This window comes from Calypte anna, chromosome 3 (genome assembly GCF_003957555.1).
Source record: "Calypte anna isolate BGI_N300 chromosome 3, bCalAnn1_v1.p, whole genome shotgun sequence".
NCBI classification, from domain to species: domain Eukaryota; kingdom Metazoa; phylum Chordata; class Aves; order Apodiformes; family Trochilidae; genus Calypte; species Calypte anna.
The window spans coordinates 48780091-48805893 of NC_044246.1; the positions used below are offsets into that span (position 1 = coordinate 48780091).

The following is a 25803-nucleotide window of genomic DNA, read 5'->3' on the forward strand; positions in this document are numbered from 1 at the left end:
CAAAGGGAAAAAGCACTGCTGGTTCATGACTTTAATTACTGCTCTCAGGATGTTCACATAAAACAGAGAACTTTAATAAAACATTTAAAAAGTTTAAAAAAAAATTATTAAGGCTGAAAAGTTTAAATTTGTACATATCCATGAGTATAGATTTAGGGATGCTGTGATCCAGACTTGATACTGATTTTAAGCATTCATTGTTAAAAGAAAAGTAAGAGGGGAGAACATGAATTAGAAAAACTAGTTAGGATACTATCTTGATCTGTTTACAAGAGGTATTAATAGACAATTTTTTGTGTGTCTAGGCCCAACAAATCTGGCAGTCCTTCTGTTCCTCAGAACTGTAAAGTATTATGGCCAAACTGGTAAGTGAATAATTTAATTGTATTTCTTAACAGGGTTGAAGAGTAGCAATATTAAGCCTGAAGTGGGGTATCACCTGTGTTCTGGGTAATTTGGAAAATGTTTACCATTACTTCTGATTCCTTAGAAAATTTTAGGAATGCTCACAGAGAGTCTTCACATTCTTGTATGTTAAACTTTCTACAGTGACCTGATGAATTTAGAAAGCGGTATTAAGAACTGTTTAAAGTACCTCATTCTGCCACATTCCCATGACTTTTTTTCCTAATACACTATTACTAACATGTGAATGGACACACTTGATTCAATTTGGTTACTAATATATTGTGTCATTGTAATACTGAAAGGTAATTCTTTTTTCTTTATTCTCAATTAAGAACTTTTCTAACTGCCTGTGTGCTCCCTCTTTTCTCTCCCCTATCCCCCACTGGGCTGGAAGAAAGGACTTCAAGGAAAATATTTTCCTTCAAGGAGAAGCTGGCAGCCCACAGCTTAGCCAGGGCTGTTCTGTGCTGGGTTAGGAACTGCTGGAGGCCCCCAGAGCGTAGTGCTGAACAGTGCTGATCCAACTGGTGGTGGCTCACCAGTGGTGTCCCCCAGGGATCAGTTCAGGAAGGAGATTGAGGTGCTGGAGCAGGTCCAGAGAAGAGCAAGGAGGCTGTGAAGGGATCCAGCACAAGTCCTGTGAGGAAGGGCTGAGGGAGCTGGGGGTGTTCAATCTGGAGAAGAGGAGGCTCAGGGGAGACCTCCTCACTCTCTACAACTCCCTGAAAGGAGGGGATAGCCACTGGGGGGGGGGGTGTCAGTCTCTTCTCCCAGGCAGCCATCAGTAAGACAAGAGGGCATGGACTTAAGCTCTGCCAGGGGAGGTTTAGGTTGGATATTAGGAAAAAATTGTTTACAGAGAGGGTGATCAGGCATTGGAACTGGCTGCCCAGGAGGTGGATTCTCCATCCCTCGAGGTTTTTAAGAAGAGATGGATGTGGCACTCAGTGCCATGGTCTGGTAAACACAGTGATGGTGGATTAAGGGCTGGACTTGATGATCTCAGAGGTTCTTTCCAATCTGGAAGATTCTGTGATTCTCTGTGACCTGGTTTAGTAGTTAGTTTATGGTGTTGGCCAAAGGTTGGACTGGATAATCTTAGAGGTCTCTTCCAACCTAAACCATTCTGTGATTCTGTGATTTCTTTTATATCCACACTATCTGCTTGTTGGGAACTTGTTAGTCCAACAAGTTATGTAGCCTTTGGTGGGCTCAGTATTTAGATAGCAGTCTATCCAGAAACATGGAAATGCTACAGAAAATGTTTGAGTATTTTGCACAGAAGTTTTATCTCTCTTCAGTATAAACCACATCTTCTTTGAGTGAGGGTCCTAAATGTCTGTAAGATGTAAAATTGATACCTTAACTATGCATTTTCTTTTAAGACCTAGTGGTTCTTTACAAGAGGGATCAGTGACACCAAAGTCCAATTAAGAGTGGATTTCAGTGCAGTGTTAATGATGGGAATTCCTCAGCACGTAGTCTCATTTGCTGGAAGGCACCGTGTATATTGTCAGTCTTTGCTTCAATTAATTTCAAATGCTCAAATATTTTAATGGTGAGCAAATATGTTCTTTATAACTATTATAACATCATTTTAATATTATGCATCAGCTTTGGTTCCTTTGAAATAAGCTTAAACAAATCAAGAGGTGGCCTAGAAATAGATGACCTGGATGTAGGAATTTAAAGATACACCTAATGGCGGTTGGTCTAATATTTAGAGCTGTCCATAAACCACTCTCGTTGATGCAGTTGTACTGGCTCAGCACTTGGCTCATTGGCTGAAGGAAGTTTTAAATAATGTTTTGTGACAGATCTGAATCAGCACACTCTATGTTGACATAGTTATTAGGACATTTACTGTGGAAATGGACTGTTTTGATTTATCAAGATAATGCTGTGGGGGATTGAAAAAAAAAAAAAAAAAGGAAAAAATTGGCTCCATATAAATTGGCCTAGGGGATGTTAGAAACAATACCAGAATAGGAAATGCCTGAAACGCTAACAAACATAAAAGGATTAAAAACCTACTGTCAAGAAAATGTTAATTATTGCAGAGACCAAGCTGAACAGCAGATCCTACAGAAGATTCTGATAAAGCTGTACCTGATTCAGTTACCATCCAGAGACAGTAACCCCTATGTGATAGTGCTTTAACACTTTTCCCTCCAAATGCTGCCTTTGTATTAATAAACTGAGCAGTAATTTTGTCACAATATCCCACTACTAATCCTGAAAAGAGTACAGCAGGTGTTCAGACAAAGACAAACCTGCTAAATGAAGATGCTTGATGCCTAAGGCACTGCAGCACAGCCATAACCCAAAACTTGCAGAGTTTTATTCTTCCAGAGAGAAAGACATGATGCCTGAAACCTTGAGGACTGTACTCTAAGCTTAAAAGGAGGGACAGAAATCAAATCTTCCTTGCTACTACAACTCTACTTTTTAAAACTGCTATTTGAGACCAAATGTTTTTCTTGTTTGATCCCATAGTGAAGTGATAATATTGCATTTGTCCCATCAAAATTATTTTCCTAGTCTACGTACCCTGTGGTATTCTATTAGTTCTGTGTAAGATCAAGCAGTGGATAGAACAGTGGATAGAAACAACAACAGTGGATAGAAAAAAATCCAGCCAGTCCATAGCCATTCTCAGCTCTGCCATGGAAATTCAGAAGCATGCCAGCTGGTGTTTCTCTGTCACGTGCTGAATGTGTTTCTCCTTAAGTTTGCTACATGAAACACCTTGTGGAAAATAATGTTGTAAATTAACTCATTGAATAGCTATGCAGTCCTCCTATGTGTTGACAGTTTTCAAGTGAGAATTGTCAAATGTATTTTTGAAGAGCTAAAAGAAAGGGTGTTTTGCAGTATAGTGTAGTACTGGAGAGCAGGATTTTCCTCTCGCTTGTTAATTTGACTTGCTCAGGCAATCTGGAACTCCCTTCCTGTTTCCCTCCAAGACCTTTAGTCACTTCCTTTCTCTAAATAAAAACCCCTTTCATTTGTCTTTAACTGACGATGGATTCTTTTACAAGCACTCTGATAAAATTAGCCAAATTATTTATAGATTTTTCCTATTTGTAGGTGACCAGAAATCACTGCAGTTAGATGTGTCAAAATTAGTTTCAATGCTGTGACTATACACAGAATTTTATGAATTTTTAAAAGTACCTTGTTGCCTCATAGTGTATTATAATGAGATGCAAAATTGCAGTTTCTCATTTAACCAAGAGATGCAACAAATAGATTAGTTGGTGAAATGATAAAGAATTTACTAAACAAAAATATTTTATTTGCTATACAAAAAGTGTATATTTACAATAAAAATATAGACGTATAGTCACATTCCTGTTATGTAGCAAATAAGTACATAGAAAACCTGGATTTTCATTTCAGTGAAGTATTTCAGGCCCAGTCATCTACTGTGTACAGGGTAAGATGCCACTGAAGATTACAGACCTCTATTCATGGACAAGGTGATTAAATCTGGCCTGGATTTTTCCTCAGATAAAAGCCATTACCAGGTTGTTACTCACTTCTTAATGCAATTTAGTTTATTAAACTCCTTTGAAGAGTGACAATGTTCTGAGAATTTACCTTACCCAGAACTGAGTGCTCTCCCCATATACATTCTCCAAACTGACTAACTCAAATTTGACTCTCCAGATTGCTATGGAAAGAGGAAGGATTGTTAAGATTTTCATTGTTGGGGCTTACACTGCGGCAGCTGCTGTGAGGGACTGGGTAGACAAGGCAATCCGTAAGTGAAAAGAAGACTGAAGGTATCAGTTTATGTCTTAAATCATGAACAAAACTGATTACTGGTTTGGTGAAGCGCTGGTACTGGAGTTAGAGCAGAGATCCAGGGATGTTGGTCCTCCATGTCAGGACCTACCATTACCAGAGCAACAATCAGATAGAAATTCTGGGATAATTGACACAGAGGTGAAGTTGAAAGTTGGTACCAAGGCTGAGGCAAATGTCAGGTTGCACTCTGTTCTAAGTGGTATAATACAGATTTCAGTAAGGATGATGGGAGCCACTGAGCTTGTCCTGCCTTTATTAGTGTACATATATACTGTGGATATGTATCTATTGTGTATATATCTGTACACTGGCTGTATACAGATGTAAAGATAAAATTAGGAACAGATTTTCTCCAAAACTTCCATGTTGTATATATTTAACAATACCTGGAATTTATTCCATCCATCCTACTGCCACTGTTATATCCCTTATATGAATGTGTGTGTATATATATATATATATGAAAATAATGGAAATAATTTGTCAACAGAAGATACAAAATCTCCAGAGAAAAGACTGAAGTCTGAAGACCTCACAGGTTGTTTTCATCTTCAATAGGGTAACAATGCTGCCCTCACTGGACTTATAAAAATACTTTCCATGTTCCTTCTAGTAATTTCCGGTAGAGATACAGATATCTGGAAAAAAAAAATCTGATCTGGACCTCCTTGTGCCCAAACTTTGACCAGATTGGGTGCAGGGAAAGGCTGCTCAGAGGAACATGGGAATGGGACAGCTCACCAGAACATTGATCCCTGCACTCACTGTGACCTGTGTAGCAGAAGGGAAGTCATGGGAGAATTGTTCCTGAAGTTCCCGTGTCTGTACTTGCAGTTTGCTTGCTCTAAACGTTTTCATGAACTCCTCTCTTTATACCAGCACACGTGGGAGAATAATTCAGCCCTGGGTTAAATATCCATCGTAATGCTGGAGAAATATTAAATACAAGATCATAAGCCCTTTTGGCCTTACTGTGGTAGCTGTGAGTGGAAATTGCATCCAAAGATAGACCACTTAAGTTACGTTCAGTGCTACCCTAAGGGCTTTGGCCAATGTTCCACCCCTGAGCAGGAAGCAGGAGACTGCACCTGTCTAACACAGAGACACACACCAGTTTATGCTTTGGAAACAAGCTGCCATTTTTTTTCCTGCACAAGCTGCTTGAATTCCAAGTTTTAGAGAGATAGTTAAATCTGTTCAGATGGCTGCTTTAAACCCTTACCAGTGGTTAAACAAGTTTGTCTCGTCAGAAAACGTCTCCTCTCTGTTTTGTTTTCTTTTCCAGACATAGTAAAGGTTTTTTTCATCATGTTTTGATTACAACAGCCACTCTCCTCGGAGGAAACCGCTGCCTGGCCCCGGTTCCCACCCAGGGAGAGTATGTTCCTGCTTGCGCCGATCTCCGGGATGCCCGAGGAGAGGGAGCAGAATGGGAAAAGAGCCTTCCCGCGGTGCGGAGACCCTTCACGCACATCCAGAGTGCGAAACCGCCCCGTTAACGAGGGGGCTGGAGGAAGGGAAGGGCGGCGAGCTACGCCTTCACAGGCCCGTCTCGCAGGCACCCCTGGCAGAGCGAAGCTAAGGCCCAGCACCGATCCCCATTCCGATCCCGTCCCTGGCAGCCGCCCCCGCCCCTCCGCACATCCTCCACGCTGAACTTTACCCGACTTCTCCATCCCCGCTTCGCCATCCCTCTCGCCCCACCCCCCGCTGCATATTCATGAAGCGACCGCACCCAGCGCCGCGTCTCATTGGCCGTTCCGCGGCCTCCTCCCGCTCCTATTGGCTGCTCACGCCGTCGCTCAGCGGCGGGGCGGTGCGGTGCAGGCAGCCGCGCCCTGCCGCCTCCCCCAGCGGTGACTCAACAGGGCGTGGATCGCGGGTCCCGCAGCGGCAGCGCAGCCCTCTCCCTCCCCCCGCAGCCGGCACAGGCACAGCCCCAGCGCCGCGCAACTCATTGTTCCGCCAGCTCCAGGCACCATGGACGAGCTGGACCAGTTGCCCCTGGTCTCCTCCTCCACCTCCGGGCCAGTACGGCCCCAGCAGCCCCAGTTCAACTACCAGTTCGTGCTCGACGACGAGAAGGAGGAGGAGGAAGAGGAAGAAGAGGACGAGGACGAAGACTTCGACGAGCAGCTGGAAGTGATGGAGAGGAAGCCCGCCGCGGCTCCCGCCACCGCAGCTCCGCAGGAGCGCCCGCCGCAGCTGCTGGACCTCGGCCCCGCCGAGCCGCCCCGCCCCGCCGCTCCGGAGCCACCGCAGCCCGGCTGGAGCCCCCCGGGAGCCGTCTCCTCTTCCTCCTCCTCCGCCACCACGCCGTCCCCCGCGCAGGAGCAGCCCTCGGCCCCCCCCTCGGCCCGCTCAGCCCCAGCCGTCCAAGCCCGAGCCCCCTTCCGCCCCCCAGAGAAGAGGGTCCTTCTCCGGTTCGGCTGGTGAGTGCGTCCGCCCCGGGGCCGGGAAGGGCGGCGGGGGTCAGCGGGTCCTTGGAGTCGGACACCTCCGCCCCAGTCGCTCCGGGTCTGGCTCCCTGCCGGCAGACTCCCTTTGTCTGCCGGCCGTCGGCCGTCTCCTGCGGCATCGCTCCCTCCCCTCAGCCGCGCCGGGGCGCGGCCCCGCTCCCGTTCATGCGGGAAAAAGGGCTCCTCCTTCCCCCCCCCCCCTTTTTTTTTTTTTTTTTTTTTTTTTTTTTTTTTTTTTTTTTTTTTTTGCTTTTTTGTTTGAATTCTTCTTTTCTTCTCCTCCTCCCCTCTGTGTTATGCTAATGGAGGGGGGGGATGGGGGATAGCACCGCCTCGCACATGGGCCGCCGCCGCCGCCTGGCAACCGCCGCGTCGCGGGGCGCAGAGCCTGAGGTAACGGCCAGGGCTGCGCCGCCCCCCGCGGGCCGGGCCGGGCTGGGCTGGTTTCTCCGCGGCCCAAAAAGGGGGGATAGCTGCAGCTTCGCCGCAGCATCCCGGGCAGGGTTCACCCTCAAGGCCGCCTGCAGGCCTGGGTGTGGGGAGTGGCAGCCAGCCCTGCAGCGGGCGGCCGTGGGGGGAGGAGGGAAGCACAGATGCTTCTAATCTTACTCATTTTATACAAATCACCTGTCTGGGAGAGGCGAGGGAGAGGAATTAAGGAGCAGCGCTGCCTCCTATCCTAAACCTGCCTGTCGGGGGAAAGGTAAGGCGTGGGCGGGTCTGGCAGGGCCTGCGGCCAGCCAGCCCTCTGAGGGGAAGGCCGCTCCCCGGCTACAGACAATGATTCCGAAACCCCACGAGGGAATGTAAACCAGTGGAGTGTGTGTGTGGAAACACAAAAGGCTGCCGGGTGCCTTAGGTGTGGCACTGCTGGGAGAAAAATGCTGCCCTCCCGTCCTGCGGGGGCCTCCTGCATGTCCACAGCTGTCACCTGGGGCTTGGTGTTTGAGATCGCCCCTTAATGTTGAGGTACCCCGAGTTCAAAACTCCTCTAGCGGAGGGGTGCCCCCTGAATGATTGCCAGTGCTTATGGAGTGCCAAAACTCTTCTTGCAAGGTCTAATCCAGGAGCTGACCTGGCATGACTAATGTGTTGCATGAAGATTGTGGTCGTGCCTTGGCTCAGCTTTTCCTTAGTTCAGAAAACAAGAACTAGCTCCAGGTCGTTAAAACGGTGAAAATTAACAAATCAAGGTGCCTTATTGTCATGATGATGCGTTCATTGGTGTTGTTATATTGGTATGTTCTATGTTTTAGAGATGCAGGATTTCAGTGGTAGCTGATGTCATGATGTGACTGAGCACGATACTCAAAGATTTAATCAACAGAAAAAAAGCATCTGAAACAATGACAAAAAAGGCCTGTTGTTCAACCAGAATTTAATTTTGTTGGAGGAAGGGGTTCACAACACCTCTTATTTGCATCATGGTTAGTTATCCTGTTATCCTTCATGAAGCCTACTTTTTGTGTTTTTCTGGTACTTCTCTGTAGCAATATGTTGAGATTTTTTTTATTATTATTTAATTTATTTTTTATTTCCACCATTTGGAGGACAGATGATGACAAAAGATTACAAGAGATTGAAGAGGAGGGATCCTATATGAAGGATGAACAAATTTTTGTTAGGCGTGTTCTTTCAGAGGAGCAGTGGAAGGTTTGAGCAGAACAGAATGGAAGGAATAGGAGCAACTAAATCTTGATGTTCCTTTGAAAAGTAGGGATGAAGGTGATTTTTGTGGCTAATTTGTTTTGCTGACCCCTGAAAGATAAGGCGAAGAACACAGTAATTACTGAAATGTATCTTCTCTATTAGAAGAGACTTAACAGGGTGACAATTATTGAGTGATGTAGCTGAGGAGTGGTGTCAGTTCTTTTATAACACCTAATTGGAGGGGACAGAATTTATCAATTATGATTAATTTAGAGCTCTGAAGTGAGGACCAGCATCTTTGGGAGGCTTGCTTTCCAAAGCCAAGATGTTATAAAACATAATGCTCATCTAATGATGGGTTTGGAATATTATAGGCTATGTTTTAAGTACTTGAACATAGTAGATGAAAAAATTGTTTTGAGAAACCAGTTATGTCATGGTTACTTTGGTCCTCTCAGATGCAGGAGTACTTAAGGTCGCGTAGGTTAAGTATCCATTTAAACATGGAATATTTTTAGCTTTGCATCTAGCAGTTGGTGTTTAAACTGTCTCAGTCAAAATACTTAACTTGGATTCAAATTAGTTTGCTTTCAGTCCTGTTGTGAAATTGGCAAAACCCATTTGATGGCCACAACTTCTGACAGGGTGACTATGGCACAGAGAGCTCTCTGTCTGGGATAGTTCCCTCTATTCTGGAGGGCTAAGGTTTTATTTGCAAGTTTAGGGTATAATTAAGGAATTGCAGTTCACTGTCTAGAAATTTTGAAAATACTCTATTCTCTCCATATGTAAAGCCTAAGGCTTTGTTTTAGTGTGAATTTGAGGCAAAAAACTTCAAAATGCTGTTTCCAAGAGGAGAAAAAAGCATTGCCTGTCACAAGTATGTGAAGAATAGTAGGAATTTTCATTTGCAAGAATTGTCTATGGTGCTGCTTTTTGTCACTGTAACAGTAGAGGAAATGTATAGGCTACTTGATGGCCCATTAAAATGTATCACATATGTATCTGTTCGTGTTTTAAAAAGTAAATACTTGTAATTACTATTAGCCCCATGGTTAGTATTCATTATCACTGTTATAAGAAAGTGACATAATTATGGATAATACAAGTTTCTGGCTGTGTATCAGCAGCTTATCTTCTTAACAGCTAATATAAATATTTGGTGGAGAAGACAAGCAAGAGGACTGCAGTAAGTAAAACTTAAGCCGCTTTTTTTTTTTTTTTTTCCCCTACTCACTGTTATGACAATACCAAAAATCAAATTTCTTCTGGAGATCAGTTCTAAAATATTTTTATTACTGAAATTTATATACAGTGCAAAGAAAAGTAAATATGATGTATTTGTACCTGGTAAAAGTCATTCACCTTTTTCTGGTTTTGTAAGCTGTCCAAAGTAAACTAAACAGAAGGCAGGTTATATGCCACTCTTCTGGAATAAATTCTTGTGATTTTTTTGTTTGTTTGTTTGTTTTTAACTAAACCATGCATTTAAAAGAAATCCATATAGTAAAACCTCCAGACTGGCCACAGACCAGCATGCGAAGTGCATGAAGATGTCTCCTTGCTTGTCAGCTGCTTGCAGCTCAGCCACGGTTCAATACATATGGAAATGTTCTGAGGGGGCAATTTATTAATTATTCTTCTTTTTCCATTTAGTTTTATAGGACTTGGCTTTAATTTGCCACTGTTGAGGAGATGTTTCGTAAGTAGTTTGCCTGTGTGCCAGACAGTGTCAAGCAGAGGTCAGCAGGGATGCCCCCAGCTGTACCAGGAGCACACAAACTGTTCCGTAGTGAGTTCACACTCGCCAAGCTGACTCCAGCAGCAGTGGGTGGTGATTAAACAGTGATCTGTATCTGCCTCTGCTCACTCTCATCTTGCAGTAGGGTATGCAGATGCTGAAATTTGCATTTTACACAAATTCTATAGCAGTATAAATGCCCCTTAGTATTTTTTCTGTGTTGCTGAGTTTTCTGGTGTGCTGCTATGTATGCATAGACTCTTACAGAGGGGTGGTGTGGATTTTAAGGACAGATTGTAGCATGACTTGGAAAAAAATGTAGCTGTCCTTGAATACTACCACTGACTTCCATTTTCACTCTTCAGTTATTCAAATATGTTGCCACTGATTTTCAGTGTTTCTTTGAGACCCTTTTTGAGCAAGACCCTTTTTCCTTTTGCCCTTCCAAATGCAGTCAGTAAAGCTGAAAGGCAAGTGGTCATATCAAAGGCAGAATATGATGAGTATATTTTTCCTATCACGCAGTTTCCATTATAGTGACATGTGCGGAGGAGAATTACTGACAATGTGACTGGTGTAGTAAAGCTAACGGCTTAATTTTTGTCTTTTGTGTTTCTATCTAGGCGAGTTCAACAGGGGATGGCTTTATTTATTTGGCTTTATTTATTGTTGTGTGCACAGTACTGCCTGGTTCTGTAGTTCAGCTGGTATGAGAGTTTCTGCAGCCAGGGAGCTGTTTCTTCTGTTAACCAGAAATATGTGCAAAAATAGTCCTGCCAAATTTGATATTATATTTGCTTTGTTTGTGTGTTCTTTCACTTGCTTTCCAGGATAAAACCACACAGCTTCCACACCTACCCATATAATGATGTAGCCCTCAGGGAAGTTTTGATTACATTGGGAGTTAGTCTCCTAACCACAAGTTAGGAGACAGTGAAGAACTGCTGTTTGTTTTCCCTCCTTTCCTTTCCTCCCTATTCCTAGGAAGTGTGTAAAGTCCTCCTGTCTTGTCCACCCTGTTGTACCACTGATGGTAAATGTGGAACCTCTTTCTTATCTCATAGATAATCACTAATGCAGCACTCGTGTAAAGTTGAGGACAACATTCAAGCCTCCTGGTCAGTGGTTTTATCCGCTGATGACTGGTACAGTGTTGCCAGGAATGTGTGAAATTCTGCAACAGCTGATCTAGAAATGGGTTAGAAGTGAGTGGTGGTTGGAACATAAAGGCCTGTGGTCAGGAGACTCCAACTTTGGTGCTTGCAAGGAGAGAAAGAAGCTGTGGTTGTTGGCAGCTGGCATGGTCAAAGGGCAGTCTGAAAGTAGATCTGTGATTGGAAAAGTATGATTTCTAAGTGGATTGCAGATGAATCTTATGTTATTCCAGTAATTTGTGATGCATTTTTCCAGTATAACTTTATGTTTGGTGTATAAGGATGTTTTCACTCTTCCTTCTTCCAGTACCCAGAATGGGGGAGGGTGAGAATTTCAGAGAGCACTCAGTTTGAGAGACTGCCTACTTAGCTGAAGGCACAGAGGCATCAGTCTTCTAACCCTGGGGACCAGTTTTGCCATGCTGTGAGAATCAGGGGAAGAGTGTGGAGGGGAGGAGGAGATTTGTGTCTTTGCCTCTTCCAGTGTCCATTTTGCCACACCCAACTGCTTGGTGGCTGTCACTAAATTAGTCTGGCCTTTTCATGCTGGAAAGGTATTAGAATAACAACAGACAGTTAAGCAGCAGCTTGAAGAATGTCTTGGTGTGCTTGTTATGTTTCTTTGTTTTCTGCTAATATTTTGGATTAAATAAGTATTTTTGAGCTAGTGTGTTACTATAGGAACTGAAACTTGGATTAAAAATAATGCATAGTTCAATCTGAAAATGTCCTTTGAGTTCTAGATATATTGTAAGCAAGGAAATAGTTCTTGGTCATTTGCTGGCTGGAAAATGTGAAGTAATGTGTAACATACAGATGAACTGCCCTGAGATAGTAAGAAATGCTTATGCATGAAGTAGGAAGAAAATTGTTGTTAAGCTTTCATTGAAGTAAAAAAAGAAAAGCTATTATCACCAAGTAAAAAATAGCGAGCTTTGAGACCTATACAAAGCAGAACAGTTGAATATGTTTTCAGATATTTTATTTCTGGTGTGTCAGAATCACGCTACACTTTGAAAACACTGCATAATGTTTTCTGTTTTTTAAGACTGGTTTTGGGGCAGCACTTAGATCACTGGAGTGCCAGTTGTATGACATGTGCTTGGCAGATAGCTTTTTAATTGGTATTTCCATCAATAAGAACTATTACAATAGCAAAAAAATATAATGAGCATATTAATATTCACAAAGTCTGACTAAGTTATTGCAGTAGAAAATTCTCTTTTGAGTGGAAATAATCAATCTGCTGCTCACTGTAGCTGTCAAAATACGAAGATTTTAAGTTGGAGATGTTTTTATATTACTGCTCTTCCCCATGGTTTTTAATGTTTTTCTCCATTTGCTGCTTTCTGATGTATAAAGAAAATATTTTTATTTCCCCCCACCCCCACATAGAAGTGTTAGGAATACCAGTTTGACCCGCCCTGATTTACTAGAAGGCCTGCTTTGTGTCTTAGGAGTGTAATGTGAGCTTTATCTTGCAGCTTTTTGATGAACAGAGCAAACATGTCATCAACTTAATTGGCTAGGAAGAATATGTTAATTAAGATGTCTTTAAATAAGACACAAGACTTGAGATAAATATAAACTTTTCTGTTGCCAGTTAAAAATGTTCTCAGTCTATTAGATGCTGTTGGTATAATGTCAGAGTGCTACTGCTTATCCAGATATTACTGGTTTCTGGTTGTTCTTGTTGAACTCTGCTAGTCCCTTTGTTCTGAAAGAAGAATAAAATTCCTTAACGCCTGTCCATTTCTGTCCTTTGTGTGGGGTAAGGAAGTTAAAGTCAAGTAAAACAGATGAAGGGGCATGTGCAAGGCCTTCCAAAGCAGATTGAAGCTGCAGAACTGAAAGGAACAAGCAAGATGTGAAGGAAGTAAAAAAATGTGTGGGGTGGTGGTGCAAGAAAGGTTGCTTCTCTCTTGATCTTCGTCCGGGTCTTCAAGTATTCATGCCCTGCCATCTTGGAAAATGCTGTTCAAAGGCATGAGATTTCAGTGCTTTAAACCCAGATTTTCTTTAAAATCAGATAAGATATTAGATAAGAAAATCAGTTTTCCCACATATGTGATTTGTGTCAAAAACCAGAGAGCACCAAAACCTGTATTGGCCAAAATCTGTTGCAGCCCAGAAGCTCAGTTCTCCTTCATACTTGATCATCTTTGATGAAGAGGATATGGGGACAATGTGTGTAATTTTCACATGGCTGTATTAATTTCATAAAAATACGTAAAATATATTTCTATATAATAATACATAAGATATTCTTACACAAGTGCTAATGGCTATAATGAATCCTCTAATGAATGTCCATATTCTTTTTCCACTCTTTTCAGACAAAAATATCTTACGCCTCAATCTGTTCTTACTTTACAGACTCTTTACAGCTCTTATACCAGAAGCTTGTCACACAAGGTAATGTGTTGTGAACAGATGCTAAATCAGTAGCACCTCTGTTCTTTAAAGATTAAATTAGCTAATAAATACATTCTTCTGCAATGATAAAGTTGCTAATCTAAATACTGCTCTATCTGTTTAATAGTGGGAAAAGCAGGGAAAATTTCCATCTGTACAAATTGGTAAAAGGGAATCTTGTTATAATCTCCAAAATTAAATTGGAAAATGTCTGCATAATTACACGATTTGCATGGCTATTTAGACCTCTTGCATCTGAATATGTTCTGGTGTAATTATTATATTTTTCTGCTTTGTGGCACTGCCAGAAGCCAAATTTCTGTGTGTTGCTTCAACATATGGTTAAAGAGTCTGGGTCTTAAAGAAGAGTTGCTTAGTTTTAGAGGAATTCTGTAGTGATTTACAAATATTGCCAAAGACCAAATATTTGTCTTTGAAGCCAGGTAGAGCTTGGACACGTGTTTGCAGTTGCCCAGGTTGTTTCTTTCTGCTTCTTTTTAATTAAATACATTGACAGAATTTAAATTGGTAGCTACAATACTGGAACTTTGAATGTTCATATCTGAAATAAATTTAGATTAATTCTAAGTTTTGCTACATTGTCATTTCTATATTAAATAGAGCTGTGATTGCAATGTGGGTATTTCAAGTCAGAAATAGGGCTGTGAAGAGTGAAGTTGATTATTGTGGCCACCTGACATTGATAAAGGGAGATATTTACCCACAACCTAAAGCTGACTCTGGAAGAAGGAAGAATTTGTGATGAAGTGATGAATACGTATGGGGGAGAAAGCTCAGGCACTTTTAGATGTATGCCAGTTCCTGAGCAGGTTCCTGAGCTTTGTTTATGCTCAGAAGCCAAGTAGTTTATCTTTGTTCTTCAGAGGGTGTAACTTTCCTCGCTGAGAGCCTCTGTGGACTATGATAGGTATGTGCTTCCTGTTTCTGAGAATTTCTTGTTCTCCTGTTAGACTTAGTAAAAGAATAATGAGAAGTTTCTTTGGGACTCAGCCTGTATAACTTTTCTTGTTTTGTTTGTTTACTTTAACAACAAAACCATGCCATCTTGCTGCTCCAAGGAGATAGTGCCATTCATAGAGATGAGGGACATTTAATAGTAAGTGGCATTATAGAACCACCTCTGAAATACAGCTTGGATCCAGTCTGGAGTGTTACTGGTAAATGTTTGATAAAAAGAGTGAGGTGAGGCTGGCAGCTGCATGTCTGAAGTATTTAATGGACTTTTTAAAAACACCCTTGTTGTGGGTACTTACTTTGGCAATCTGGGAATTGTAATGGAAAGAACTGGAATAAAGCCAGAATTGATGCATCTTCCTTGTACATCTCTTGTTGCTTTGATTTGCAGTTGGGTATTACAGGCAAGTGGTATTTTCTCTCTTGCTTTTCACCCTATAGCTGATCAAAGAAGTTGAAGTGGCATATACCTTACTTCTGTCATTGAATATTTTATCTGCATTGCTGAGCAACTTGCATCAAATATAATGTTTTCCAAACAAGAAAAAGTTGCTGTAAGTTGGACCATGTAAATAAAATACTGGGGAAAAAAACTTGCTTAAACCAGCTTGGTTATCAATTTCTGCTTAGACGATAAGAAAACACTTGCTTCTTACTGGAGACTTGTGTTCCTAAAGCAGCAAGAATTGTTGAAAATGCTTGTTTTAAAGTTTGTCTATTTCAAATTATGTGAAATGGGAGCTCTGCTGTGCAGGATAATGCAACTTTCTCTGCAGTTGATGCATACTACCTGCAGTAATTTCCATGAAGACCTTAGTCAATCTGCACCTGACCTTGTTGATAATAAAAACTATTGGACCCTTTTGTGACCCTATCTGTGATATCCTCAAGATGTTAAAACAAGAGCTTCCATTTTCACTTAATTCTTCAGCACTCTCCATCTACTCTAGCAGCTTGTATAGTTCCTCAGAGGTTTCGAAGTGGTTTATAGTCTGAGTCTCCTAAACTGGAAATTTCTCTTTATAAACTTGCACTTTTGTAACTAAAAAGCCAACTGGGAAAACCTAATTACTTGCTGTGGCTTTGCATCCTGATCTAGTAATGTGAAAAAAATGCTATTAATAGTTATTGTTCTTTATCTTAAATATTTGGTGAAGTACCAAATTTAGAAAATTGCATCATAACAGGAGATGATTTAGATGGAGTTTGTGTAGGCAGCTGCTTTTTGCAGGAAATTCTTGGGAAGTTGTATGCCCTTGTTTACTCTGCAGGAGGAAATTAGGCATCTGAGAACTTAACTCTGCTTGAAATAATTTGACTTTTAAATGGCCAGGTATAAATGTCTTTAATACTTTATGCCAAGAGGGGACAATTTACTCAGTAACTTGACATCAACACATGTAAGGGAAAACACAAACCAAAACATGGCAGTTCCTCCCTATGATGATCAAGTGTGAGGGTATTGCAGCCTTCACTGTGAACAAATTGGTAGCTCAGTGCATTTTAGAAGCAGTCAGTTTCTCTTTCCTATCTGCCCCAGAGAGATTACTGCAAACTAGGTTTTAAACTACATGTGAGTTGTGTCTTGGATGCCATTCCTTTGAGTATTAATTTGACTGTGTTTTCTTTTATTGTTAAATATTTGCATTAACAAAAGAAGCCCTTCAAAATCCATATCTCTTTATGGTAGGTCTGTAATATAAAAGTAGTCCCTGTCTAGGGACTGTTAGGTATTTTGCTCATTTTCTAAATATGCAAAGGTAAGTTGAATCTTAAATCCTTTATTCTTTCTTTTGTTTTAAGAATAAAGCACAGCAAACTAATCCAGGAAATGTTTTTATTTTCTGAAGATTTAAACTGCCATCTAGCAGCCTAATACAGTCTCCTATCAAAGATAAACTGTGCATCAGGATGAAATTTACTCAGTGTTTATGTGTAACAAATAAAATACTTAGATATTTTATTCCAATGAGTATCTCGCTATCAGAACAAAAACCTCCTTTACCACAGACTTGCTGCTGGTGTTTTGAGGGAGTCACATGTGAGAGCAGCTACATCAGTTACCAAAAATCCAGTGATGAGGGAGCAATGAGTTCTTATTTCCTGTGACTAGACTTAAGTCTCAGCTTTCTGTTGGCAAGTATGTATTAGAAGGGGGAAAGAAAAGCAGTTTTTTAATAAATTGTTCTTAAAATTGTCAGTTTTCTACTTTTTCATTCTAAATATTTTTCTGATTTTTCTCTTTGTAGCTAACTCTACTTTCTTAGATGTCTGGGAAAGCAATCTCTGTTTATTTCTCTGCTCTTTTTACCAAAAACTGATACTAGATTCAAACTTTTATGCTGTTAACATCAGTATCTCATTACGACCAGTTAGTCAATCAAAAAACAAATTAAGGAGAGTTTAAAATGACACTTCTTTGTCATACTGGTGTCAGGTTTTTAGTTTTAGGCAAAAACTGAAATCTTTATATTACTGGAGCTTATGTTTTAGCTGAAACCATAATACAAAGTTTTCAAGTGTGAGAGGTCATGCTAATGAAATCAGAATCGGGATATAATCAGAATGAGTCACATTGGTAAATGCTTTTTCTTTCACAGGAGGGAGATGTTCATATATGTGGATAGTTCAATAAAAAGACAAACCAAAACAAACCCCCAAATTGAGCAGCATGTGCTAGTAAAGAAAACTTAACTTCTCTCTTAATGGCAAACAGCAGTCATGTAGTCATTGGCTTGGTGATGTGGGTGTGTAAGTGTGAATAAAATCTTAGTACTTTCTGAATGCTGGTGGAACCTGGGCAAGATTAGGTCTTTGTATAAAGTTGTCTTTAAAAAACATTGATTGGGCTACTTTAGTGATTAACACCTAGTAATACCACTCACAAATAGGAGGTCTGTCTTTCTCCTAACTGTAGTGCAGAAGATTGGCTACTGACTTGCACTATTACAGATTTTTAGCAGATAAAATTTTGAGTAAAGATTTGTTTTCTTCTGGAGATTCAGTGTTCGTTTTGAGGTCTTGTTCTTTTCTGTTCTTTTCTGTTTCATGAAACAGAATGTGTCTTCTGATGGAAACAGTAACTAAGCAGTTGTTCTTACTGAATTAATTTTTTTTGTTATGATTAGTGAAAACTGAAGATTTCTTAGATGTGAAGTTTTGCTGTAGTGAATGCCCACTTTGTAGGTCAAGAAATGCATCTTGACCTACATCTTAAATGTGCATCTTCACTTGAAAATAATCTTGGCTTGGAGCTTGATAAATGTTCTGCATTTTTTCACTTGATTCTAATACTGGTGTACTACTGCTTTTTTCAGTCACATAATTTCTTCCATTGACATGGAAATGGGAGTAGCCACCCTCAGTGATCTATTCTGCTTGCAGTTCTTTTACAAATGAAGTTCCTCTGCTAAACATAATATTTTATTACAAAACTTACCACATTTACTGTCAGGTGTTACACGGTGCTACTAAAGCAATGGATGGGAAGAGGCAGATAGTTGTCTGTACTGCTCTCCGAGTGTTGGCTAAAGTGGCTTGTGGGCCCCTTGTCCTTGAGCCTGGGCAGTCTTGCTGTATGCCACCCTACAGTCTGAGGCACTGCATTTTTTTTGTCTACCAAAGTACCCAGACAGTTCTGTTTTCTGAAAGGTTTCTACCTTCAGCTTTGGAGACCAGGATTCCTCAGTGCAGATGTCATTGTTGGAAAAAAACACCATTGCTGTCACCATGTCATTTGAATTGCAGTTTGAAGGGCATGGTTGGTTGACGTAGATGTGTGAGTGGTAGAGGTCCTGCTCTGTTTTCCCTGCTTGCCTGGAGGTGTTATACAGGACCAGCTGCAGGAAAAAGCCCTTCTATCTTCTTCCTTTCAGCAGGAAAAATGCCATTCTGATGTGGGTGGAGGGCAAGCGGGTGGTTCTTCTTGGCTGGTTAGCAAACAACTGCTTTTATGTAATCACTTTTCACAGTCCAGTTATGTGTGGAAAAAAAAGTTTGGGTGTGGGCATAATATCCTTCCATTAAGAGAACCTGGTTGCTCAGTGACTGGCACAACTATGGTGCATTTCTGTGGAAGCCAAACCTGTGATAGAGTTTCTGCATTGTGCTGTCTTAATGAAGCTCTGAAAAATCAGTGCTCATACTTCTAAAACTAATGTTCCTCATCAGAAACCAAAACATATTTCAGGAGCTGGGAAATACTAAAAAGATTTTAAGTCTAGAATTTCTGGTAGATTGCAATTGGTCTTTGGACACCAGGTGTGCTGAATCTTCAGAATCTCAGAATGTTTTCCTTTTTGCCTCCTTCTCCCAGTGGACTCTTGCTTCTTTTTCTGGCCTTATATTTCATCCCTACTCCACAAACCTGTTCTTGGTTTTTTTGTCTTACGAGATCCTTTTGGGCTCTTAGGAGTCTCTGTCTTCAAGCTACATCTTCACTACTACTGCAGTTAACCAACAAGAGATTTTCAGGCTTTTCAGCAGGATCAGCATCCCGTATACACACAGGGACACAGTTCTACTGTTGTGCTCAGATGATGTTGCTTGCTTTGTCTAGGCATAATGGTGAGAGAAAAGAGTGTGCTCCTTTGTGCTTTAATAACCTTAAAGCTTGCTAACGTGAAATCTAGAGCTCAGCAGTACCTTGATGTACCAGGCACACTAAACAATGAAGGAAAACCTCCGATGTTACTGCTAAAAGCTTCATTTTGAGAAAGGCAGAGTAGCTCTTGGACTGATGAGTCCCAAGCTGAGGTCTCACTGACTTGTTTCACTATCCAAAGGAAGTGACTTGCTCACTTATCTGCTGGGATGGTGGGCCTCTTGTGAGCAGTCTGCTTGTAGAAGAGATCCCCAGTGAGTCAGGGCATGTGGAGTTGAGCATCTCCCAAAATAAAGGGCATCTGGTGATGCCTGGTGTCCTCCAGTGTGGTTCATTTCTCTAAAAAGCTTTTGCTACCACTGAACTGTAACACTGCTTTAATGTGTTCCAAATTTGAAATTGAGATTTCTGATGGTCCTCAATAGGAAAATGTAATTTCTAGAAAACTGAACATAAATCCCTTCGGCTCAGCAGCAACTGAGGAAGCTTCTAAATACTGAGTCCTACACTTAAATGTTATCACTCTGTTTTCTTATATCTTATCTTATTCTGTGGATTATGAACATCACATGAGGATAACAATGTTCTGCAAAACAAAACCAACCAGCTGTATATTGTGACAGGAAATATAGGCTGTGAGGAGGAGACTTGAGTTTTTGAAAACTGCAGATGGGATTATGTTGAATTAATCCAGAGTAATCCAGACAGGCAGGAGTATCTTGAAGTGTTGCTTTTGCAGAATGTCATGGTTCAATGCCAAAACAAAATTTACATTAATGCCTCTCTTTACTAGATTATTATGCATACACTTGAGTCTACCATGTTTCTCACTTTTTGCCTTTCATCTTTTAAAAGTCATTACTTCTATTTTTCTTTGCTTTTAACTATAATAATAAAAAATCTTAACTTTTTTAGCACTTGATTTTGTCCAGGCAAGCAGTAAAACTGAAGATTGTTGATGTCTGTACTAGGAATTCAAAATGTAACTGAAATGCCTTAAAAATAATTTTGCACTCAGTTATACGGTTGGTGTGAATTGCAAACATTCTTTCACATCCTTAATTTGAAAACTTTGTGCACTCTTCAGAATGAAACAGTTACCTAAAAGTTACTGGTTTTGCATTAATATAATGCCAACAGGCTATGATGGACATGGGAAAAGTATTACTTTTGAAACAGAAATCCAGAGGAGGGCTGGTTTTGATTTGCCTAGCATTGCTTCTTCTGAACTGTTTTTTCATTAAATGCTTCATGTAACTTAGTAAAACGTCACAGTTGTATGCTTTTTACTTCAGATAACGTGCAATACAAAACTCTGGCATTGTCCAGCTTCTCACCATTGTGCATCAGGGAAGGAGAGGACTTTGTCAGTTTAGGAAAAGGCTGTCTTTCCTTGTAGTTGCTTAGTTCTTGGAGTAGAAATTGGAGAACTGGGATTGCCTTTTGAAATATGTGGGTTAGAACAAATTCAGCAAAGCAAAATGTACGCATTGGATCACTCCAAAGAAAGCTTTAAAAATTATACCTTAATTTGGAAGCTTGTCTATGTTTTAACACAACAGTGACAGTAAAGGCAGAAGCATAAAGGAAATAGTACAGTCATTTAGAGGTGACTAGAATTGACTGTTACCAGTTTCATCTGTCTCGGCATGCCTGATCAGTGCTGTTTGTGGGGATTTTCACAGCTTGCTTTAGCAATTTTAATTTTTCACAGTTTTTGGTTGAGTCTTCCTATCACTGCTGTTCTCACACAAATTGGTCTGTGTTAGGAGACCCTCTGACAAAGTGAGCTGGTTAAGGACAGTGTGTCAGTACTAGGTGTTCTTCGGGGTGATAGAGACCCTGTATCTTCTCAGCAGTGTGAAAGTCTGGAGAATGACAATAGAGAGTAGCTACTGAGGTTTATCTTAGGATCACTCCCTGTCTTGGAGGGTGGGGATTCCTCAGTTACCTCAATAAAGATCCCACTGTAAATGGAGAATTCTGCGTGTTGCATCTCCCAAATTACCTGGCTTGTGTCTAGTTCTGTGGGTGTAGATGTTGGCTCTGCATCTGTTTGATTTATTGGGAACCAACTACTTGCGTGCTTTCTCCCCTTTTCAACCTAGCCTTTATTTCTGCTGAGGTTATTTGTTTGTTTTTCAGATGAGACCCTTTTTGCTCTTCCTGCTACATCTGCGCCTCTGATGCACTCCTCTGCAGGCAAGTTCTTTCTGCTCACCTTTGTCTGAATACATCCTGCATTTCTGATCTCATTAACTCTTTCCGATTAGTCTGCCTTTCCTAAAAGTCAGCTTGGGTCCAAGAATAGCCTGTCACATTTTTTCAGTTTTGAATTTCCAGTTGATCTGTTTGAGATTTTAATATGTGCATTTTTTTTAATGTGGCAAACTGTTTTATAAGCAAGTTACATCCATCTGTGAATTCTTGGACCCTTGATGTAGGAGAGAAGCTGATACTATTAACAGGTTAACACATCAAAGCATAGTTGCTTTACTGATTCAGCAGAAAGATTTAATCCATAGTAACTTTCTGCACTATTTTATATAAGTAAAATTTGTATCTTTAGTATTTATTTAGTGGTTTTTGTTAGCTACACTGTCTACCAAATTCCCATTTTAAAAGTGTCAAAGACTTTTACTGGCATACACCTTTGTGCATATGTTTATGCACAAGCACACACACATACCCTCTCTCTGTCTCCCCCTCCCTCTGTCATTTTAATATTGCCTGCTGCACTCATCTGGCATCTTCAGCTTTACTGTGATCTTTGCGCTGCATTAAGTCGCTGCTTTTCTAGCCTCTTAGATGACTTCTCTGCTAGAAGAGGTGAAATAGAATAGCATACTTTAACTGAGGCTTTGTTTTAATGGCTAATAGTATTTATGATAGAATTTGGAAGAACCTCTTAATAACTAACATCACATGAGCCTGTCATGAAAGTTTGCATTGACTTTAAGAGCACTTGCATTCTCTAACTTTCCTTTCTGTCCATGGTCACAGAAAAAGTTATGGACTTGAAGGAGCAGCCAGGTAGCACTAAGTCGCTTGGTCAAGAGGATTTTACTGCAGTTGCACTTGATACTGCTCCTTCTCTTCCCTCCTTCTCTCCTATCTCAGCTGATCCCTTTAAAGAGCACTCAACCTTTGATACACTCTCAGATGAATTACCTGCAAGAGGCATTTACAAAGAAAATGCAAGGGAGTTTTATAAAGAAACTATGGAAAATGCAAGAAATCCATTTCTTGCAGAGGGAAGCGAAAAAGACATTTCAGGAATGAAGTACTCGGAACCCTCATTTGCTAAAGCAGAAGCAGCCATTTTATCTAAAGCTAAAGAAGAAACACAGCTAGAGGGCCCTAAAGAATTACCTAATCTGGAGAAAATGCTTGCACAGCAGCAGAAAATGTCTCCAGAAACCCCTCAAGATTCATTTGAGAAAAATGAGGAAGATCTCTTATATAACAAAGACAAATACAGAGATGGTGATCATGGTGAAAAAGGGGCATTGAAAGAAGACCCTCTTAGGAGGGAAGAATATGCAGACTTCAAACCATTTGAGCCAATATGGGAAGTCAAAGATGCTAGTCATGGACTGAGCATCGTGAAGGAGGATGCTGGAAATAAGATAGGTTCCAAACTAGAAAGCAGTTTAGATGAGAAATATGGTGTAGGTAAACTGAATGTGCAGGACTACGAAAAAGAGAGTGAAGGCAGTGCTGAAGATCACTCTTTCCCAAGTACCCCAGAAGCTGTAAAAGAACCTTCGCAGACTTACATCACTTGTACTAAATTTGAATCCCCTATAAGTCCTGGTGGTAACAAAGTCAAATCTCTTTCTCTGCTAGAGGAAGGCACTTCAGAAAATAGAACCGATGATGAGAAAAAAATTGCAGAAATGAAAGCTCAGACAAGCACTGAACAAGGTGATTTTAGCACTCAAGCAGTTGGCAAGCAGGAAGGCCAGGAAGCTGACTCTGCTAAAACAGGGAGTGTATCAACAGTGCCATCTGATGCTGCAGCAAATATGCCTGAAGGTCTTACTCCTGATCTAGTACAAGAAGCGTATGAAAGCGAAATGCATGATGCAGCATGTACAAAACTTGCTTATGAAACAAAGATTGATTTAGTTCAAACCTCCGAGTCAGTACAAGAGACTCTGAAACCCATGACACAACTCTGTCCCTCATTTGAAGAGTCAGAAGCGGCTCCATCACCAATATTGCCAGATATTGTTATGGAAGCCCCACTGAGCACTGGGACTGCTACTGCAGAAGCACCTGCTGTGCAGCTCGAAGCTTCACCATTAGAAACATTTATTCCTACTGCTAATTATGAGAATGTAAAAGAGGAGACTGTAAAACCTGCCTTATACCAAGAGGCAGGGAAGGTTCCACTGACACAGGTTCAAGAAGCAAAAGAGACATTAGCATTTAAAAAACCTTACCATGAAAGTAGCTCCAGTTCTGAAGATACAGACACTCCATATATATCTATTGCATGTGACCTAATTAAGGAAACAAAGGCCTCTGGTGAACCTACTTCTCCATCCTTTACAGATTATTCAAAGACACTGATAACAGAGAGCATTTCTCAGGCTGTGTCCGAACACAAGGAACCTGTTGAAAAACTGTCTCCACAGTTTGGGAAATCTGACTTGTTTAATAGACAGGTGATACCTGACTTCACTGAGAAAGTGGATGAAGAACCATCTCTCATCTTAAAAAGTAAATCAACTCAGAATATTGTAACTGATGATGAACACAAGGAACAACTGCTGGATTCGGTAGCTGCCACAGGCAAGCCTTATCTGGAGTCTTTTCAACCTGAACTGGACTCTTCCAAAATTGTTGCTGCTCTGCTGCCTGAACCAACACCTACAGAAACAACCAAGGCAGAGAAGATGCCTCTTCAGATGGAAGAGCTCAGTGCTATGGCTTATTCAGCTGGTGTAGCTGTTGCTATGGAACCAAAAACGGGAGATGACAAAGCACTCTCATCCACCGAGTCTTCCCCAGCTGAAGAAGATTTTGTGATGTTAGCTCATCCTAAAACTACTCATGAGTTTGTGGAAGAAGCTTCTGTTGGAGAAGTAATGCTCAAAGATGAAAATGAAGAGGTCAGTAAGGCAATCAAGAGTGAGAAGGGGCAGTTGTCTTGCCCAGAGCTTCCCTGTGATCTGTCTATAAAGAATGTAGAGGTAAAAGCTGAGGAAGATACTAATGCCTTGAAAAAGTCTTTGGAGGCTGCAGACAGAGAAGTGCCTGAAGTATCCATGATGTCCTTACCGACCACAGATACCTCACCTTTATCTGCTGAAAAAGAGATAGTCAGTGTAGTAAAACCAGAAGCTTTTGAGAAGAAAGCTGAGCGAGAAGCTGCTTCTGTTAAAGAAAAGGAAAAACCTACTGCTGTATTTTCAGCAAAGCTGAATAAATCTTCAGGTAATCTGTGTATGCAGTTCACTAATATGCATAATTCTTTAGTTAAACTTATGCATGCCATTACTTATTCTTTTAAAGTCACTTTTTGTAAACTTCTCTGTGTAGGCCAAGGGCATCAGAAAATGTTGGTGCCTGCACTTTTATCTTCATATTCTGATTGCTTTAGTCCTTTTTTTTTTATCAGGGATGACGTCGCTGTCTTCAGTTTTTTCCTTCAGTTCTCCTGCTGATGATCTATTGGTACAGAAATAAGTCACTACACACTGCAGGCCCTTTTGTACTTGTCTACAGGCTGGGCATTAGGTGGCCTTCCAAACTTGGTCTTAAGATGTGCCAAGGATAATGTTTCTGTACTGCTTTCTGTTCATGATTTGAAAGGGCATTTTCTTTCTTTTCATACACAGTTCAGACATAAATCTTTGAAACAAGTATCTACAACTTGTGCTTGGAATCTGGAAAAGACCCTGCTCATCTCTGCTTATGACTTGCAGCTTGCGTAAGATCAAGGCCAATGGTTTAAATGGTGCTCACGAGGGAGGTGTAGTGGTCAGGTTACTAGGAAAGTGGCCATTAAGAAGTTGAGTGTCCTGCAAACATTAAAATTGGTTTATATGCAGTGTGGATACAACCTTCCATTTTTCATTTCAGGTGGGACTTGTGCTTCAGCATAGTGAATTTTTCTTTGGGTGATGTGTAGCCAGAGTAGCAGAAAGGTAAAGGGAATTGTTATGATGCGTTCTGTTCTGTAAACTGAATGCTTCACAGTTTTAGCTCTTTTAGATTTGCCTTTTGATATCACAGCACCCTCCTGCTACTTATGTCTTGCTCCCACAGGAGCTCCTGAGGAGCAGAAGGCACAATGACCCTGTTTTAAATAGCAAGCCAAATACTGGTTTTTCTCAGCAGTAACATATTTAAGTAGCGGTTACAATCTACAGTTCATAAAATATTACATTCCTAACATATCTTATGCATCAGTTGTATTTTGGAAGGGAATACATGTTGAGGGGAATGTCAGGGTGTTGGGATGAAATTGACATAGGGTTCAGAAAATAAGGTTGAAGATGCAGTTTTTATGTTGAAGTTTGCATGATAGCTGTCATTCTTCTTGTCCCACCTCTTCTACTCTTACAGCTAGGC

At 40.9% G+C, this 25803-nt stretch overlaps 1 protein-coding gene across 1 annotated transcript in view; it reads left to right on the top strand.

Annotated features, from left to right (window-relative positions):
• Window positions 1-6067: 6067 nt before the first annotated feature.
• Window positions 6068-25803, top strand: part of RTN4 (reticulon 4) — a 46529-nt gene continuing 26793 nt past the window's right edge. The window contains 4 exon segments of the mRNA XM_030447901.1: window positions 6068-6567; window positions 6569-6653; window positions 21364-21420; window positions 22222-24663. Of these exon segments, the coding sequence (XP_030303761.1) occupies window positions 6202-6567; window positions 6569-6653; window positions 21364-21420; window positions 22222-24663 (2950 nt within the window). The 5' untranslated portion in view covers window positions 6068-6201.